The sequence below is a fragment of the Polistes dominula genome, unplaced genomic scaffold (genome assembly GCF_049000335.1).
Source record: "Polistes dominula isolate Pdom_NZ unplaced genomic scaffold, Pdom_raw_medaka contig_74, whole genome shotgun sequence".
In the NCBI taxonomy this organism is placed as follows: domain Eukaryota; kingdom Metazoa; phylum Arthropoda; class Insecta; order Hymenoptera; family Vespidae; genus Polistes; species Polistes dominula.
The window spans coordinates 125059-144929 of record NW_028300953.1 but is presented as its reverse complement, the minus strand read 5'-3'; the positions used below and the strand labels follow the sequence as shown (position 1 = coordinate 144929).

The window sequence follows — 19871 nt, the reverse complement described above, 5'->3', positions numbered from 1 at the left end:
ACTAATTTCATTCATAAAAAAAATCACCGTCGGTATTATCGGAAATTACATTACCATTAGATGACCCATATACACCGGAAATAGGGAACTGTATACAACTTCCGACAGTTTTTAAAGGTAACATTTTTTAAAAATAATATATATATATATATATATATAAATGTTGGAATTAATTTAGAATTGTAGCTATACGAGTAGATTTGTTATATTTCGATAAAATGACAGACACAGTTTGAATGACAATATTGTATTAAAATATTTTCAATAGTCGTTTTTATATATTACGTCTAGTTTCTTTACCATTAGATTAACAAGTAAAAAACCTAGTTAAATGCTATGTACGTGTGTGTAGGGATGGATATATGTATCTTTAGTTTGTAGGAAGGAAGCGGATTGTAAACGTCCATTCTATGATTGTTGTGTGCGGCTGTGAGAGAGAATTTTTCTATGAGAAAATCAAATCAGAAGACTGTAGATTGTTTTAAAAAATTCAAGGATAAAATGGTTAAAGTTAGAGGTGTGTTTTCCAAATGATCATTAATAATTTCACTTAAGATTTGTTCATTAATATCAGGTTATGTTTTCATAGATTTAACTTGTACTATCACCATTTTGAATTTCATCTTAGATACTAACGCTCGTGCTTTTCTCTAATCTCTATATGAATAATTTATTAAACATTACAAAATCATTTGTAATTGTTTCATGTTTAATTATTTCTAAATCATAATAATTAAAAGGTATACAAATTTGATATAATTTAGATCAAATATATTTTTATTTGTATAAATAATGGAGAAATTATTATGATGAATTATTATTATTATTATTATTATTATTATTATTATTATTATTATGATTGATATTTTTAATTCCTTATATGTGCCATTTTAAAGAAACAAATGATAGTATTATATAGTGTATTTTGAAATCATTCTATTATAATGAAACATTCGAATGATTATTATTGATAAATTTTTTTTACAGAAACACCTGAAGAAGTATCCCCAATCAATGGGGCTTCCACGCCACATAGAATAAATATGTTAAGTAGTGTTGTTGAAGAAACTGATAATGCAAGTGTCATCAGTGGAAAGAATAAAGAATTTGTTGGCAAAATTAGGCCACCAAAACACCTTGCGCGCAAACCTGCTAGAAGAAAATTGATTCTCAATCAAAATAATGTTCAACGTTCAGTGCATTCGTCTGTTATTAAAAGTACAAATCATACGCTTACAGAATATTTTCCAGTACGTCGTAGTGTGAGAAAATCTAAAAAAGCTGTATTAGAAGAAAAACAAAGAGACATAGAAAGTAAAGTTTTGCAACAGGTTGAAGAAGGTTTAGAAGTAAGCATTAAAATATATATATTATTTATATATATATATTCTTATTTAATTTGGCATTAATTATAAAATATTAATGTTGTTTAGGTTAGACATTTTCCTGGTAAAGGACGTGGCGTTGTAACTACGCGTTCTTTTGCAAAAGGAGAATTTGTAGTAGAATATATTGGTGAATTAATTGATCAAGTTACAGCGAAGAAACGTGAAAAGATTTATGCTCAAGATCAAAATGCAGGATGTTATATGTATTATTTCCAACATCGTAATCATCAGTATTGGTACGTATTTCATTTCAAACATAATCATTATTTAAATGAATATAATATCATTCTATGTGGTCATCTTACTAAAAAAAAAAAAAAAAAAAAAAAAAGTCAATGATATTACAATTTCAACTCTAACATATCTTCGATACAATTTTTGCCAATTAATTGATCATAACAATACTAAAATATTTATAGTGTTGACGCTACTGCAGAATCGGATAAATTGGGTAGACTGGTAAATCATTCTAGAAATGGAAATTTAATTGCAAGGATTGTTGAAGTAGAATCGACACCACATTTAGTACTTACAGCAAAAGAAGATATATCAATTGGTGTAGAAGTTTCATATGATTATGGCGATAGAAGTCGGGAAGCTATTCGTTATCATCCATGGTTAGCTTTATAGCACTTTAAAATAACATTTTCTATTGTAACAACATATTGATAATAATCTATGCTGTTACTTCCAAAAAAAAATAACTTATTATCCCTAGTAGTATAATATATTTTCAATGCCTGACTATGTGCTGCATTTTTATTGCAGTATATTAGTGTTTCAAGTATGCTTCTGTATTAGGTCGCGCATTGATTTAGAAAAAGAGATGAATTATTTAAAAATATCTTATTTTTACTATTAATTGCATCATTGAAATACAATTCTAATGTCTTTTTCTAGAACTGAATTAACAAGTTATGTTGTTGTATTAATGAATTTCAAAATTATCCAATTGAAGCATCTTATGACAATTATAAAATTAGTTGTACCATATAATATAATCTTTAAAAGAAATAATGGATAATCATGTCTTTCATCACTTAATATAAATGGTTATGCCTGATTTTCTAAAGTATTTATATATTGAAGTAAGTTTAGTTATTTAGTTTCGTGAATTGATGGTTTAAAACTATTAAGTTATATATATATATATATTTGATACAATTACGATTAGTTTAGTTTTGATTATATAATTATTATATTGCACAAAGACATACCAAATTAAAAAAAAAACAATTGATTCTAAATAGTATATTATTTGTATAACTCTTTAGAATTATTTATTGTGATTGTATGATTTTGATATTTGAAATATCCTTGTGTTGATTTCGATAAAGTATTATATTTCATTTCATTTTGTTCATCGCAATATATAGAAAAAAAAAAAAAAAACAAACAAGAAAAAAGAAGAAAATATTTATTGCTATTTTTCGTTATGTTCAAAAATAATATATTGCTTTAGAATGATAGGATCTAGTGACTGATTAAAATATTTTATGTAAAAAGCCAATTCATACTCAACTAGTTAATTTAAAAATATTTTTATTTAAAATTTTGTTAATCTTCAAATTATATATATATATATTAAACGTACAATTGTTTTGTAAAAAATGAAATGCTAAATTTTGTAAACTTCTAATGAAGATATATAACAATAAGCAAAATATGTTATACGCATTTTTTTTTAATGTTAAAAGTATTCATTTAGCTTTGTTCATATTACAGTCAACCAGACGATAAATGTTATATTTGATATTTGAAATTTAATATTCATTTAAAATAAGATCTGCTGCCTATAATTATGATTAATTTCAAATTAATAATAAAAATGCATGTTTATTTTACTTTCACATAATATTTAATAATTATAATTGATAGAAGGACATATTATGTAAAAATATGCAATGTATGTTTAATATAAATTAAGTTTGTGAAACAAAAGTGATAGGAACATGGTATTTCTTCAAAAGTATAGAATAAATATGAATCATTGTATGTATTTTTAGTTTTCCAAGTGTTATTTTATTGTTGTTATAATACTTAAAAGTTTTGTTTCTATTAACCATGTTCCATACTGCCTTTTTCACATTGTGTATTAAATAATATAATAATAAAATATTCCTGAATATATGTACATACATGCATAAATATATGATATTATGTAATCGTTTTACATTTGATATAAAAATCTTATATATTTTCAAAATAAGTGTAGAGTAGTTGATGAAATGTATTTCAACCAATAGCGTTAGAGATATGTGTGACATCAGCGACGAGAACGAGAAAAAAAGAACTACAAATGTTTTAGGGGAACCCTATGCCTTTCTTTCAATTAAGTCTAACGGTGTATATTCTAGCCAATAGGATTGCATCGATATTTCAAGTAGTCGATTTCTGATTGGCTAGGTAACAAAAGTAAAATATTACTAAGTAATATATAACCAAATTTGTAATTAATTTCATAAAATATTACAAATAGAATATAGAAATATTTGAGTGCAACGATTAAGGTTTCTTTTTAATAATACTATTGGTATATAAGTAATTAATTCCATTTGAAAAGTCCCTATGGTCGCTTATTAAAGTAGTTTACCTTCTTCACCCCACCACTCATTAAATGCTTGTAGCAGAATAACATCGTCAGTGGTCGGCCATTATTGTGAAATATAAAGTTGTTCCATATTTGTGTTAAAACAGAAGTATATTACAATAATTATCATTATTGGTTTGAGATTAATTATAAAAATGCATACAATACCAGATTTGGGTACCGGTGTACCTGCCTTTCTTGCTAAACTCTGGAAACTTGTTGAAGATCCTGAGACCGACGACCTTATTTGTTGGTCACCTGTAAGTCGCCGATTTATTTATTACTTATAAATATTTATTTTTCTAAGGTTTATTAAACCGTTGTAACTCATTTCAAATGCAGTTAACATTTTCAAATAATTTTTTGTGTTTTTACTTTGTTAACTCTTTTTCTAATTAGTTTAATCAACGAAAACGTAATTTTAACGTTGATTTACGTCGTGTATATCTATGTATATATTATATGTATATATATATGTCGTATATATTTTGAATTATATAGTAGTTACCATTAAGTAATGTTGAATTGTTTCTTTCTTTTTTTTATTTTTTTTTTATTATTTTTTTAGAGTGGACGAAGCTTTTACATACGCAATCAGGCACAATTTGCCAGAGAATTACTTCCACATTATTATAAACATAATAACATGGCTAGTTTTGTGCGACAACTTAATATGTGTATGTATAAAAATGTATATTTCTAAGCAGATGTAATACGTTTCCAAATTTCATATAAAGCTTATAATTAAACGCTATTATGTTATTTATGATATTTTAGATGGTTTCCATAAAAAAGTGTCAGTAGAATTAGGCGGCTTGAAATGTGACAGGGATGAAATGGAATTTGCACATCAATATTTTTTCAAAGGTCATCCATATCTCGTAGAACATATTAAAAGGAAAGTAAGTGCACTTTATTGGCATATAAAGCATATAAGACAAATCAAAGTTGTTTCTAATAACTTGCTATTTGATTTATTTGATTTATTTGATTTATATAATGTATATTATTTTGGATAGATTGCATCAAATAAAGGTCAAGATCCAGCTCTTACTCCTATTAAGCCAGAATTAATGAACAAAATGTTAACAGAAGTAAGAAGTATGAGGGGTCGTCAAGAACATTTAGATTCACGACTAGGTGCCATGAAGAGAGAGAATGAAGCATTATGGAGAGAAATTGCAATGCTTAGGCAAAAACACTTAAAACAGCAACAAATTGTTAATAAATTAATTCATTTCCTTGTCACGTTAGTGCAACCATCAAGAAGTGCAGGTATTTCTGTTAAAAGGCGATACCCATTAATGATAGATGATTCTAATCCTCAGTGTAAAGGAAGTAAAATTACAAAGGTAATTATTATGCATTTTATTGAATCATGTTCTTTTTCATTTGAATGAACAACAATTATATTTATATATCTAGGCACAGACATCTCCAACGGGGCCTGTTATTCATGAACTTGATTCTTCCGAACCAGATTTAGATTCTCAATATATAGTCGCCGAGTAGGTATTCATTTATTATTATTATTATTATTATTATTATTATTATTATTATTATTTTAAATAGAAACAAATGTATATTTCAACTAATTACAATAGTTTCAAATGATATTTTGTAAATGTATAGAATATTAGAAACTCAGCCTCATCCGGCAATTGAAAGTCCCGAACATCCTAATAATCCATCATTTATTGATGATGATGATGATGGTATGGAAACCATACAATTGGTGGATAATGCGGTTCATTTTCAAAATGACAATATCAATTTGGAGCCGGAGACAAAAAAGAAACGACCCTGCAAGGGTAAGAAAAAGTACGTATACTTATGTTTATTCAATTTATTCGAAAATTATATTAACATTAATCTATTAATATACATTTCATAAGATATTATTATATAAACAATAATACACTAAAGAACATTATTCATTTCATATTTAATCAATGCACTAGCTTCAATATTACATTTTCCTTCTTAATTTCAATATTTCTTTTCGTTATAATCATACGACTTTTGTCATTAGTATTTCATGATGAAAGACTTTTTTATGAAACACTATTATTATTATATATATATATTTAAATTAAATTGATATGATGGTATATGTGTATACATATAATCTTTAATTAAATGGTTATTTGGATAAATTAATTAATTAGTGCATGATTACTGTCCAAGCCAATGATATTTCTCATAATTATTTCATTAATACTTATATAATTATCCAATTTAAATATTATTAGGAGGAAAAACAAGATGCCTGTCAAAATTTTGATTCCACCAGCGGAGAATGGACAAGAGTCAAGGTTAACATTTTTCACTTGACATAATTTGGTGTTGGTTTTCTAAGTTATTTCTTCTTTTTTTCTACTTTGTTAAGTTTTTTATTTTCTATTTTTTATTTTTCAATGAAAATCTTAGCTTGTTCATAAATACGCTTTCCACAAATATTCTTTTTGCATGATTGGGATATTTATTGTAATGAAAAGATTACAATTTGTTCTTTGGAATAAAACAAAAAAAAAAACAACAAAAAAAGAATTAAAAAAAAGTAAAATTTAAGAACAATATAAGTATTAAATAAATTTACGTTAATTTGTTGTATCAATATGTTGCAATTGAAATGAAACTTGATGGCAGTAACATGTGATCAACAAATATGATATTGTAGATATTGATATTGCATGAAGACAAATTAGTAATTATTACAAATTAATGATGTGGCTGTTACTGGACATACATGCATATTCACACTTTTACATGATGTCATATTTTACCAAATCATGATTATATGTATATGACAATGTAATAGTTATATTATATATTTTGATTACTATTCATTTAAATAGATCCTATATATATGTATAAATGTATGTATAGGTAAGGTAAATTAATGTGAACAATGTTGTTAATTGATGTGTTATATACTATGCTATGTATCTTCAGTCAGGAAATGAAGTTCTTGCTTAGGTTTAACATAATACTGTTTCATCATACTGTTAGATTGAGTTAGAGACATTACATTTAAGATTTACTTTGCATGATAGTAGTAATATATATCATCAAACATACCTTTTCATACATATCTTGTAAAATGTCAACAATTAGACAACAGATACTAAAGAAAGAGTATATAAGGTATATCAATCATATGAAATTAAATAAATATAATAAAGATTCGCATTAGGTTGTCTCAATTTTTAGGGAAGAAATACATTTTCTCGAAATTCCTACCGAAGAAGACTCTCCTGTGACGGTTGCTTTATTGGACAAGAATACAATAGCTTCTAAACCAGTACCATTGGCGACAGTTCGTAGCACAAAGTTAGCAGCTATGGCTGCTAACATGAGTAAATCCAACGAAGTTGAAACCGATCTTGAAACAACTATTTCAGTTGATGATGATATTCAAGACAGCAGCGATTCTTCTTTGGAGAAACTTAAAGACATATTAATTGTTCCCGAAGTAATTGATAATAACGGTTTGGCGATTGTTGCTGATAATAACAGGGATGAGAACTGCGATAACAATTCTGACAATGAATCTATGAGGCTTCAGAATGATTTAATAAATATGAATAAGGAGGGAAACATCTTAGATGAAGATAATCAGATTGTTGCAGATAAAAGCGAAGCATCTAACGTGTTGGAGCAAGAAAAATGTACTAGCAATAAACCAGACAGATGTGATCCGGTAGACTTATCCTTAAGTTGTGTCAATCCTTCAGCAATATCAGACGCTAATTACAGGTTAGGATCTATGTAAGTTCAACACAGACCATGGATAATAAGATCAAATTCATGGTACTTTATTTCATCATAGAGGAGATTTTTATTGACAAAATTGAGGTGGGAGAAACCAATTTTTATACTTAATAATGATTGCATTAATCGAGTACAAAGAATTGTAGTAGAAATTTGGTTTATATAAATAAATCATGTTTACATATATATGCGTATATATTACATGCACGCACATATATGTATAATATACGTGAACGATAAAAGCCACAGTTGTATGTCTCAGAAAAATGTAGTAAAGTCTTTATTATTTGAAAAGTCTTTATACAAATTTATTGCAGTCTATTTGTATAAAAATTAGTATAAAAATTAGATCGTGCATCTGTTGTCTTCTTATTTGTTAGAGATATGATCAAATTTTAAATGTAATTTTTCGACTCATAAGTAATAGTAAAAGTATCTTACAATAACAGTATTATAATACATCACTAACATAAGATGATATTTTGATAAATAGAACTAATACTTAAGTCATATGTGTTTATTGTGTTTAGCACAAGTAATATAATTTGTTGTTATAATGTTATGTTTTAATTGTCTGTTTCTGAGACTTTTTTTTTTTTATTGATTTCTACATCGACGAACTTATAATATTGATTGAACAAATTTACTTGTGCTACTTTCACTTCTTCATTTAAAGAATTATAATTTTCAGATAACATTTAACAATTTAAGATCATTTATACAAAGATGGATACACATTTTTATGGATGATGACATATTAATGTTTATTGATTCACTTTGAAAACTGTCCATAGGGAAGAAATGGATAATCACCTTGAAACAATGCAATCGGAATTGGAGAATCTTCGAGATATTCTTCGTGGTGAGGGATATAGTATCGATGCAAATACAATTCTTGGGGTAAATACATTTTTAGGGGTAAATATGTTTCTTTGAGTACGACGTACACAAAACAGGGTAAAAACACATTTTATGGGGTAACTACACTTTTACAAATCAAACAAACAAACAAACAAACAACATGTTATTTATTTATAGTCGTTAGAATTGACAATTAATTTAGAAATTGATTGATTTTGTAGTTATTTGGTTCTGATGATTCCTCAATGCCTTTTGGTATACCCGTTAATTCAGATTTAGATACAAACGACGACAGAGAAGATGATAAATCTGCAGGTACGATATTTTCATGACTTTTTCAATAATAAGTAATATAGAGACGAGACATTAATATTAATAACATTGCTTATGAATTATAGTTGCTGATTCTTTAAGTGGAAACGGTGGAGGAGAATTAATGGCATATAACCCTACGCCTAATTTATTAGATTTTGACGATGATATCTTTTTAAATGCTACCGTAACGTCACCAATTAATAATTCAGCAAATGATGTGTCTTCAAGTAATCTATATTCTTCAGATCCTCTTGATTTAGAAGATAGTAAAGCCTCACTTCTTGAATCTTATGTAGGAAGCAATGAAAATGATTCATAAAATCTCGTTAAGGTAAAGTACTCCTTATTATTTACTCTCATTTATGTTTCCTATATATAATATATTAATTTATTTGTTTTTTTTTTATTTTTTATTTTTTTTTTTTATTTTTCATTAGTAACTCTTTTAATACTTGAACGTTATTGTTACAACACTAAAAAAAGTATATTTGTATTCTGTACAAAACTTTGCCTATTTAATAAATATTATTATTTTCAATGTATACACATATATAATGATTATTATACAATTAATTCTTATAAAAAACAAAAAGAAAAAAGAATTGATCCTTGTTTCATTGCATTCTTTCTGTTATCATCCTACACTTTAATTAATTTTGTGTATAAAAATGATATCTATTAATTACTGTATATTTTATAAGTGCAATTGGAAATGTTTTTATTAATTTCATTCATTTATTTTTCTACAATAATAAGTATTGAATTATTTGACAAAAATTATTCTACAAATGCCTTTCTTAATATTATCATCATTATTATTATTATTCAAATAAATATTTGATGTAGATGTAACGTTATTAATGAACGTTAGAATTAAATTACTAATTAAATTAATGCTTCTGTATACTAATAACGATCATGTCTATAAAAAAAAAAAAGTTGCTTGAAAAAAGTAATTAACTTTAATGTTGTATTATGTATCGCTGGATAAAGACATTCTTTCTTTATTTTAGTTTTGGAGGAAAGACTACTGGATTCTTAATTACCTTACTGGTAATATATCATCATTTTAGTTTTATTTCTAATAAAATTGAATGAAGAAAAAAAAATCCTAGAAAAACAATGCCGAACATTTATTGTTGGATGTAAAACATAAGAAGTAGTATTAAAGAGATTTCTTTTTCTCTCTCTCTCTCTCTCTCTCCTCCCTCTTCTTTCTTTACTTACAATACAAAGTATAGAGTTATAAATCAAATAACATTGGTTTGAGCTATATACATTAATAATAATAATAATAATAATAATAATACTACAAGTTATAAGAAATGAAGAAAAACAATTAATTTTATTCTTTTATTAGTTTATTCCTTTTTCCTTAGTAAAGTAAACAATATACAATGAATCGCAGCTCCAAGTTATTTTCTTTGTATACGTTCATTTTTGTACATAAATATAGAAATATATAACATCAATAAGAAAGTGTGAAGAAGGCTATTAAGGCTATTTTACGCTATTTTACGCAGTGTAGTTAGATTTATTAAAGCGTTAACTTTTCTTTTTATATAACTCATTGAAGGAAATAATAATAAATATGTGCTGTTAGAATGAGACATTTAAATGACTACTCGACATATGAATGAACGTGTTACAAGAAAAAGATATTTAAGTTATTATTATTATATTATATTATATTTTTTGCATAACTGTTGATTAGATTATTGTATTAATATTAAATCACAAATATATACAGTTTATAATGTGTTTGTGTATAAGAGAGAGAGCTAAGATTTCAGCGTTCAACATTCGTATTTGATATTTGCTCGCTGTCGTCTCACACAAGCACACAAGCTTTCAATTTATCATAAATATAAATAATATGTGATCTGTTTTCAATGAAAACACATTAATTTATAATAACATTAATATACATATCTCTTTAAATATCGTTCAATTACAATCATTTAGTTTTTTTCTTCATTAATTTATTTAATAGAAAATAAAAACAAAGAGAAATCGTTTAACACGATGATTTGATAATTGAAACAAACGTTCATTTGAAAACACTGAAATCTTATGCAACAAACGATTGTAATTATTACTTTGTGAGATATGTAACATATTAATAATTTTACGTGTGTTTATTACAATTTGCAGGTAATTATTTTTGTACGCTTGTTCAAAAATAAGAGACAAAGCTTGTTTGTTTTGCTGTTAAAATACATCAAAGTATATCGATGTGTGTACAATCTCATATATAGAATTAACGGTCAATGATACTTTTTATTTCATCTTTCTTTTTCTTAATCTTATTTTTTTAAACGTTATAAACAACATATATAGAATTAACAAGTTGTTTTTTTTCTTTTTTTTCTATGTTATCTTACCTTACTTAGTATTTTTCTTTCAATAATACAAATACATAATTCTATTTTTGTTTATTATAATACAAATTCTAAGTTTAAATAGACGGCTTTAAATAATTACAGATAATCAATGAAATATTGAAAAATGATTCGCTTGCGAGGAATTAGTCGATTATCTTCTAAAATAATACTAATATAATAGGAGACTGTTTTTTAAGCTGTGTATAATAACACTTATTTCTACTTAATAATAATAACAATGTAATTTTTTTAATCACAGTACGAAATATGTCATTGCAATGTAAAGAATTATTTCTATTCTATCTCCTTTTTTGTATATTCCCATAAAATATTACAAGACAAAAAGAAGAGTACTATCATTCCCCTCAATTATCAATCAAGTATTAGATAATATTAATATATTTGATTACAGACAGTAATGAAATTGTATGGACTTATTTTATTGAAGTTATTTTACAAAATAATCGTCTCTTTCCTCTTGGTTGACCCATCATCTTGTAAACAAATAATTATTTATTTATTTTCTGTAAAACGTATTAAATTGATTAGTTGTTCATTTGATAATTAGTTACTCTATAACAAATTTAATCAACAAATAAATATAATATCTATAATAAAATGAATATCAAAATGTAGTATAGTTCGTACTATACTTACGATTCTACAGTCTAAAATAATCCCCAATAGTATAACATGCTATCGATTTTTTTTTTTGCCGAAAATCAAATCATATTAAAAATAGACATTGAATGTCCATAAAATATATATTATATATGCACATAACACACAACAGAGAAAGCTTTATACATAAATAAAATAATAATCTTTATTTAAAATAATATTTGTACTATACGTTTGTCATAAGTTTCTAAATAATTAATGTGTAATTAATAACTACGGATAAAGAGATTTTTACTAGCGATTATGTTAATTCTGTCTGTTACATAAATAAAATTTACATTATTGTTCATATATTTAATTTATGAATATAAATCTATCTATATATATAGATATATAGATATTGAATTACGTCCGAATGCAAAAAGAGTGTATTTATAAGAAAATCAATATTTTTTGGACAATCTATATTAGAAAATGATGTAAAATATAATATGTATTTATATCAGAATAAAATCTAATGGAATAAAGAACAATGTATACGATTAAACAACATTTTTCTTTAAATAATGATGGTAATACAAATGCATTATTATCCATTGATTATTAATTATAAAAAATCTTCGGTGGATGTTACCGTTGCTTCCATAAGCAAACCAAAATCTAATTCGGCAAGACTAGCTAAAATAATAATAGTACAAATAAGCATTATTAGTTTGTGTATTACATTTTAAATAGAAATGGTTTATATTAAATGTTATTATTAAATGTACCTTTAGCAGTAAGTAAATCAAGAAATGTATCTAAAGGTGATAAACGATCGGCTGAAGGAAATGCAGCTAAACCTAGAAACAAATGTTCTTGTTAATAAACTAATGATTGAAGTTATTATTTGAGATATACTTACCATTATGATTATTACGATGTTGGAAAGATCTTGCACGATTTTGTGCTACTTCACCGGATAAAATATTAGCTGCATGTTCGCGAGCTCTTAGCATAAAGCTGACTGGATGTAACCATTGATTTAAAAGTCTTTTTGCTCGAGATCGTGGTAGCAAGGATAGTAGAGCCAATTTTTTAATAGTATTTTCTTTTGTATCACTTATATCTATTATAACACAATAGATTTTAATTTATAATAAACATATCTATATAATATGTGAATGAATGGCAACGATATATACCTGCCATAATAATTTTGGTAACATCTACTTGAAGTTCAAATACTGCTCTCTGAACATATTGTACAAACATAGAATAATTTAAAGTTTTATATCCAAGATATGTAAAAAAGGAAGTGAATCCTTGGGGAGCAGGATATGCTATATTTTCTAACGCATATCTGTAACGCTCCAATAGCATAAATAATAACCATCGTTTTCCATTATCTAATTGATCACTGAAACGACGAACGACACATAAGTATTATAATATCATTTGTAAATCACATGTCATCATTGTTGTAACATTACAGAAATAATTGTGAAGGCATATTCTTCTTACATAAGCATAAAACCGCGTTCTTGTTCAATTCGTAAATCAACGTTAGCAGCCCGACAAAGCATGTGACACAAAATACGTGATGTTTCTAATTGTGCAGCTACGTATCTCGTGGCCATTGCATGAACTTGTAAAGCTGTGCACGAAGAACCCTGAATATGAGACGTAGATGACTGTACACCATTCTTCAAAAGATACATTGAAAGCTCGCGTAAATTAACAGAGACGATATGTTCTTGTTTCGAAGCAGTGCAACTTTCACTTTCTGTAAATGGTAAACTGGAATCCAATAACTTGTTGCTACGATTACCTAATAAATCTCCAAGAGCAACTGTAGCCATAACAAATCTGTATATTTAATAATTAAATGATATATATTAGTCAGATATATAATATGAAATAAAAAAGAAGATAATGTTACGTTATGTGTTACGTTAGATGATATTACCCTCCACTTGGAGACATAGGAGTACTGCATCTGGACAATGCCTCTGGTTGATAACACGCCAACGAGACTAACAATTTCTCCGCAATTTTGCTCGGCTGAAATCTTGGCTTATCTTTAATTTTAATATTTTTATTTAATTGTTCCCAAAGTCTAGTCCACAAATCACTCTGATAAGGAACTAATCTTTGTTGCGGTGAAAGTAACATAACCGATGTATTCCATAATTTTTCATGGCTCAACGTTATATTTAAATCATTGACTTTTATTTCAAAACTCATGTACTCTTCCATAGTAGTAACAGGTAATAACGTTAACAAAGGCATAGCATCTGCAAGTAAATTCTTTTGTACGAGAGTATACGATCCACCAATGAGAATTTCTTGCATGTATCGTACGATCTCCAATAGTCGTGGTTTTTCTGCCACGATGGATACTAATTCAGCAATCATTTCCATATCATTTTTATGGCAAATGAAGTAATGTAAAATTCCTAAGCGTACTTCGACAGAACTTTCTTTACGAAAAATGTCCACAAGAAAATCACTAGAAATAGATAATTCTACAAGATCTAGTGTAGGTAAATCGATGGTTAAGATCTTGGAACCGGAATTACAAAATATACTACTTCCATCTAAGTAGCCAATTTTATTTTCTGCAATATTATGATGAAGACTAGATGATGATTCTTGCTTCTTATGATTTCCTTCTTCCATATTTTGTAGATCAAGTAGTGGTACTAAATAAGAAGCATGCTGCGATACAACAGGTGTTGAAGAACCACATAATATATGACAACACGGATCATGATTGAGTCCTATTTCAAGAAGATGTATAAGTAAACCTTGCACGAATACAATCATATAATGATTTTGATATATTGCAAAGGTTGGTCTTATAAGTTTAGCTCGTGACCATGGTATGCCTGGTATAACGCAATGAATGACACAACTGTGATGAAGAAGTGTTACTGAATATGCAAAGTGTACAGTATTAGATTCATTTAAAGAACCAAGTACATGTTGTGTTTTCATTGGTCTATATAAATAATGATGACAAACACAGACCATTCCTTTGGAATCTGATACTACAATAAGGTCTAAAGAACAATCATGAACTCTCAAAGGTATAACGTCATCTTCGTAAGTTCCACAATTGGAAGTAGTTGATAATTGAGGTAAGTTTAAAGGGATATTTATCTAAAAATGAAAACATTTTAATAAACAGTTGGCTAGACAAAAATATTTATTGTATAATGAAATATTTACCACTGTTTCATGTGGCAGATCATCATGAAATTGCAGTCCACTCAGCGTTGGATTAGAACGAGTCGATTTCATATTATTTTCATCGTTATCTTCGCTCACTAAACTCGTAGGAATTCTTCTATGATGAATATGATATAAGACTTGATTTGTCATATCCCATTGAGCCCAAACAAATTCTTTGACTAATTCTTCGTGTTTCAATTCTTGTATTTCCCATAAAGTTTCTGCTGATGTATCAAATACAACAGTATATATCATGACACCTATACAATTAAAAGGATAATATTAATATATGAGAAAAGTAAAATAAATTCAAATGAAGAATTAAATGGTAACTTTAGTACATACTTACATTCTTGATGAAGTAATAATAAAAATTTATCTGTCGTAGATTGTAATTTCTCTCTGTATAAGAATTGAATACGCACTTGTTTGGATCTTTCAATTTCTAAATCGTAGAGTTTTTCTGTGTCAAGTTTCATTATATACGCTTGATAAGTTTCTACATTTACAGTTGACTCTTCTACTTTAGAATTATTTTCTTCAGTAGATTCTACAAGTAGTTTTTCGATAGTCGAATTTTGCTTAGTCACATAGCCAAGTAGAGAACAGCTTTGATTAACTGTAGCTTGAACAATATTCAATATCATTTGAAAACGATGTAGGATCTAGAAAAAAAGATAATTCTTATTGTCTTTCGTTGATTCTATACAATTAGAAATGCAACATTATTTACCTGTAATTTATTTTTAATCCGGTCGTAATGGCCTACAACAGTATATTGCAAAACTGTATCGTCTTGTAATAATTTTTCTTCCAGCCAACAAATAAGCAAAGATCCATCTTTTTCTTGACCCAAAAGTTTCCATTGTTCGGCTACAAATGAAAATAGCATTAGCTAAGAAATGTCTCAATGAATAATTATATATTAGTTACAATATTTATATACATAGTAGTTATTGTATAGTATTTATTATAAATGACAATGTAAGTAAGTAGTAAGTAAGCATATTGATAAAGTTATAGGATATTTAGACGTTATGATATTTACAGAAGTAGTAAATAAGAACTAAGCATAAGTTGTCATACAATATAGTTAATCGCATAGAACTAAATAGAATTTAGTTTCATAAATGTCAATGTTAACGAAATAAGAGTAGTAAGTAGAAAAAGAAGTAGTAAGTTACGAGGAAATATAGAAGAACTAAAAACGAACGAACGAACGAACGAACAAACAAAATACCAAAACTAAAAAATAAACAGAACAATCCTTACTTTTGACTAATCATGTAATTCCTATTATTTTACTGGCTTTTTTTACTTTATTTCTTTTTTTCTTTTTTTTTTTGTACTGATAGAACAGTATTATAATGCACTTTTATTAATACTTCCTTTTCAATCATACAATCCAACAATGTTTCCTTTTGTCTGTTTCCAATTGAAAAGTTCCCTTTTAATGCGAGATAGTCCAATGAAATGATTAGACTTTGTTGGTACTTATGGTATGCTATTAAATTAAAAATAACAATAAAAAAAAATTCTACATGAATAAATAAAGACAAAACTCAACTGATGATATAAATTTCCTTTAAGTATATATAACTTGTTGATTAAAGAAATAACAACAACAACAACAACAAAAAATGATTTGATTAGAGTAACAATAACGTCGAACATTATTGCACTATTTATTTGTTCATTATATATAAGTTTTAATAGAAAAACAACATGAAATATACCTGTTACTGTTTTATCTGGCAAAAGTAATCGTAGTTTGGCAGCAAGATTTCCTATCATATCTTTTTTCTCGATATAATTATTTGACTTGGATACAAATCTTATTGTATGTAAATATATGATTACGAATTGACAATGAAAATATGAATGAATTTTCTTGACGTTGAAAGTATAATATTAGAAAATATAAGAATAACAAATTGAACTCGTTCTTCGACAGCTGGATCCCATTGTTGAATTATTAAAACTTGATAGATGATAAAAGAAGAGATAGGACGGTGGAACGACGATGTTTTATCTCTTTTTAGTTAAATATGATTGGTCAATGCGTTTCCATGGTAACAGGTCAATCCTTTACCTAGCTGCACCTTACTCGAGTAATCTATAAAAGGTGAGGAGAGAGGACCAATGGAGGAAGATGCTTAGCAGATTGTAGTACAATCAGTACTCAAGAAAAGGTTATTTTCTTATTTTCTTATTTTCTTATTTTGTTGCCATTTAATCGAATGTGACAAGAGAATAGAATTTACTTGTTATTTTTACTATGTCAAATTATTACTATGGCAATACTACGGCAATCATTTTTACAATTGATTTTCAAACAAAATTCATACTTCAAATATTTAAGGTATCAAATATATGTTTATAAAAATATCTATTTTTTATTTATTTATTTATTTCAAAGAAAATCGTTACGAATATGTTGTTGTCGTCGTCGTCGTCGTCGTCGTCGTCGTCAAAGTGCAACAACCAATCATCGATCGATCTAATTTTTTAAATGGTTTCATTGTATTTGATTTATTTTGTCTTTTTCATTATATAGAAAACCTTTAATTAAAGTGGATCGAAAATGTAGAAAGACCATAGACAATAGTTATTTTATGGCTTTTTTATTGAATGTTCCTAACTGTTATTTTAAGAAACAATGTGTGTCTCTCATACATGTTATAAACTGTTCTTCTTCGTGTACATATTAAAATTGTTTTATTGTTTTTTTTGTTACCTTTCTTACGGCGATGCAACCAATGATATTACAGTATTTCCTTAATGTGCATGTATGTATGTATGTATGTATGTATGATGCAAATATGTATGCGTTTGGGGATTAAGACTGATTAATTCTTCCATAGTTATTATTCTTATTATTTACTTTGGTAAATTTGTCGAATAAATTGACGCCATTTATGCGCACGCGCGTGCGAGCGAGCGTGAGCGCGCGTACTCGCGCGTCTCTGTGTATTTTAATTAATGCGTTTAATCGTGAATCTAATTAATGCTTGATATGATTCAGTTTGGAGGTGATTCAAGAGATGCAAATTAATATCTACTAGTCTTATTAATTGATCCTTTTTCTATCAAGTTTTTTTTTTTTTTTTTTTTTATCTATTTGGTGCTAAGGAATATTCTTTATGTATTGTATTGTATTTCATTCCTATCATTTTTCTTTCTTTTTTTTTTTTTTTTTTATACATTATCAGTGTCACTGTGTTACAGCGCATGAAAATACAATGTCGAATTGGTTTTTTCTTTTTTTTTTTTTTTCTTTTTTTTCTTAAATATCTCAATCCTTCGAAAAGGCGACGATTATTTTATATCCTTTTTTTGTTTGTTTGTTTGTTTGTTTGTAATCGAACAATTTCGTCTGATGCACAATAAGATGAAAATTATATAGCCCTCTAACATTTTATAGAGTATATATAATATTAGAGTCGTAGAGATTTATTATTTGATCTGGAATTAATTTATACATATATACACACCCTATATATAGCGTATTCAATTCAAATATATACACTTAACCGTTAAATTTCATTGTCCAACATAAAACTTGTATTAATAAAAATATGAAGAAACTTTCTACTTAAAAAATAATTTAATTTACACACAAAAATGATAAAATATCAATAATCTTCATTGTTTTCTTTTTTTTTTTTTTTTTTTTTTAAATAATTGTATAATTTAATTTGTTAATTTTTTAAACCGATAAAGTAGGGTGTTTGACTTTAGTGGTACTATACGTCATCAAGAGGAGGGAAAACCGTTAGGAATAAAGGTTCACGTTACTTTAATGTTTTAATCGTACAAAGTAATTCATTATTTAATATAAACAAGTTTCTTCATATTTTTAATAAATCAAGTTTGAAATAGTTGACAAATATTTCTGTGCATATAAATGAATCGAAAAGATCCGTATATATGTATATGTATAAGCCGAATTTGAAACGTGACGTAAACTAGGTTCATAGAAACATAAATGCAACCATTTTATTTTCAATAAGGTATTTTCTTTTTTCTTCTATAAAATAAATTCTTTCTTAGAGAATTTCATTTCTTTATCTTCTTTTCTTTTTTTATCTCAATATATATATGTATATGTATATATAATAAAGCATATTATTAATTATATATATCATCGTCATCATCATCATCATCATGATCATCATCACAATAGGAATTACAAACAAATGAAATTTGTGTAGGACAAGCTCACAAATGAGGTCCTTTGTTTGTAATCGTAAAAATAGATTGATATAAAAGCCAATTAGTTTGATTTGTAAAAGTTGTATTAAAATGATAATAGTTGAATAGTAGAGAATGAATGAAAAACAATAAGAAAACAAAAGAATAATTCATTTTGTATGTTTGTTGGTTGTTGTTTTTAGTAGTATAAAAAGAAATGTCGTCTGCGTATAAAGCAGCATATGTATATAAATCTCTGCGTCTCTTAAAAACCAAGACAGACCATGTGTAGGGTGTTATTTTAGGATATTACTCTAAGTATGTATAGGTAGATGTTTGCCTATGTACAATCGCACTGTGACTGAGAGACTTTGCTTATGCTACACTTCTTGGCAATCCTAAGTAAAGCTTACACTTTGCAATTAATTCATTTCTTTTTTTTAGGTAAGTTAGATCTTTAATGATTAAGTAATCATTCTATTAGAAATAACAGTACAATTATTGACTGACCTTAGTCATCTATCCTTA

General features: G+C 26.7%; 3 protein-coding genes and 1 long non-coding RNA gene across 11 annotated transcripts; 3 read left to right on the top strand and 1 right to left on the bottom strand.

Moving 5' to 3' along the window:
• The first annotated feature begins 205 nt into the window (after window positions 1–205).
• Set8 (SET domain containing 8) lies at window positions 206–3522 on the top strand. 2 transcript variants are annotated; one of them, XM_015333442.2, is made up of 4 exons: window positions 206–517; window positions 988–1349; window positions 1434–1624; window positions 1808–3522. In XM_015333442.2, exons 1-4 carry the CDS (start codon window positions 448–450, stop codon window positions 2016–2018), a joined length of 834 nt encoding a protein of 277 aa, XP_015188928.1. In that variant the 5' UTR covers window positions 206–447; the 3' UTR covers window positions 2019–3522. The 2 variants fall into 2 exon arrangements, with proteins under 2 accessions (XP_015188928.1, XP_089028582.1); XM_089172456.1 differs by lacking the exon at window positions 206–517 and adding an exon at window positions 601–740.
• Window positions 3523–4001: 479 nt separating this feature from the next.
• LOC107073035 (Heat shock factor) lies at window positions 4002–10112 on the top strand. Of its 6 annotated transcripts, none has more exons than XM_089172453.1 (12): window positions 4002–4238; window positions 4547–4655; window positions 4756–4880; window positions 4998–5330; window positions 5404–5486; window positions 5611–5799; window positions 6231–6293; window positions 7192–7737; window positions 8547–8652; window positions 8835–8928; window positions 9012–9259; window positions 9942–10112. In XM_089172453.1, exons 1-11 carry the CDS (start codon window positions 4134–4136, stop codon window positions 9245–9247), a joined length of 1989 nt encoding a protein of 662 aa, XP_089028579.1. In that variant the 5' UTR covers window positions 4002–4133; the 3' UTR covers window positions 9248–9259; window positions 9942–10112. The 6 variants fall into 6 exon arrangements, with proteins under 6 accessions (XP_089028579.1, XP_015188915.1, XP_015188916.1 ...); XM_015333429.2 differs by having other exon boundaries at window positions 8547–8670; XM_015333430.2 differs by having other exon boundaries at window positions 7192–7749.
• A 2358-nt stretch (window positions 10113–12470) lies between these two features.
• pigeon (gamma-secretase activating protein pigeon) lies at window positions 12471–17159 on the bottom strand. Of its 2 annotated transcripts, XM_089172451.1 has the most exons (11): window positions 16886–17159; window positions 16422–16653; window positions 15883–16022; window positions 15499–15814; window positions 15147–15409; window positions 13882–15077; window positions 13437–13781; window positions 13118–13332; window positions 12838–13041; window positions 12704–12775; window positions 12471–12611 (listed from the first exon to the last, which is right to left on the bottom strand). In XM_089172451.1, the coding sequence occupies exons 4-11, from the start codon at window positions 15794–15796 to the stop codon at window positions 12541–12543; spliced, it is 2664 nt and encodes an 887-aa protein (XP_089028577.1). In that variant the 5' UTR covers window positions 15797–15814; window positions 15883–16022; window positions 16422–16653; window positions 16886–17159; the 3' UTR covers window positions 12471–12540. The 2 variants fall into 2 exon arrangements, with proteins under 2 accessions (XP_089028577.1, XP_015188919.2); XM_015333433.2 differs by lacking the exon at window positions 16422–16653.
• A 52-nt stretch (window positions 17160–17211) lies between these two features.
• LOC149032574 (uncharacterized) lies at window positions 17212–19258 on the top strand. The gene is made up of 2 exons (XR_016176563.1): window positions 17212–17341; window positions 17569–19258. It is a non-coding gene; the product is annotated as an uncharacterized LOC149032574 (long non-coding RNA).
• Window positions 19259–19871: the final 613 nt, after the last annotated feature.

What these genes read in the sequence shown, in the direction of transcription:
- Set8 (XM_015333442.2), top strand. Translation starts at nt 448, where the DNA reads ATGAGAAAATCAAATCAGAAGACTGTAGATTGTTTTAAAAAATTCAAG. An exon ending in TAAAATGGTTAAAGTTAGAG is followed by an intron (nt 518 to 987) that starts GTGTGTTTTCCA and finishes TTTTTTTTACAG; the next exon opens with AAACACCTGAAGAAGTATCC. An exon ending in AGGTTGAAGAAGGTTTAGAA is followed by an intron (nt 1,350 to 1,433) that starts GTAAGCATTAAA and finishes AATGTTGTTTAG; the next exon opens with GTTAGACATTTTCCTGGTAA.
- LOC107073035 (XM_015333427.2), top strand. Translation starts at nt 4,134, where the DNA reads ATGCATACAATACCAGATTTGGGTACCGGTGTACCTGCCTTTCTTGCT. An exon ending in AAGGAAGTAAAATTACAAAG is followed by an intron (nt 5,331 to 5,403) that starts GTAATTATTATG and finishes TTATATATCTAG; the next exon opens with GCACAGACATCTCCAACGGG. An exon ending in AATTACAGGTTAGGATCTAT is followed by an intron (nt 7,750 to 8,546) that starts GTAAGTTCAACA and finishes AACTGTCCATAG; the next exon opens with GGAAGAAATGGATAATCACC.
- pigeon (XM_015333433.2), bottom strand. Translation starts at nt 16,943, where the DNA reads ATGATAGGAAATCTTGCTGCCAAACTACGATTACTTTTGCCAGATAAA. An exon ending in CCTATGTCTCCAAGTGGAGG is followed by an intron (nt 13,782 to 13,881) that starts GTAATATCATCT and finishes TTAAATATACAG; the next exon opens with ATTTGTTATGGCTACAGTTG. An exon ending in TGATTTACTTACTGCTAAAG is followed by an intron (nt 12,612 to 12,703) that starts GTACATTTAATA and finishes TTATTATTTTAG; the next exon opens with CTAGTCTTGCCGAATTAGAT.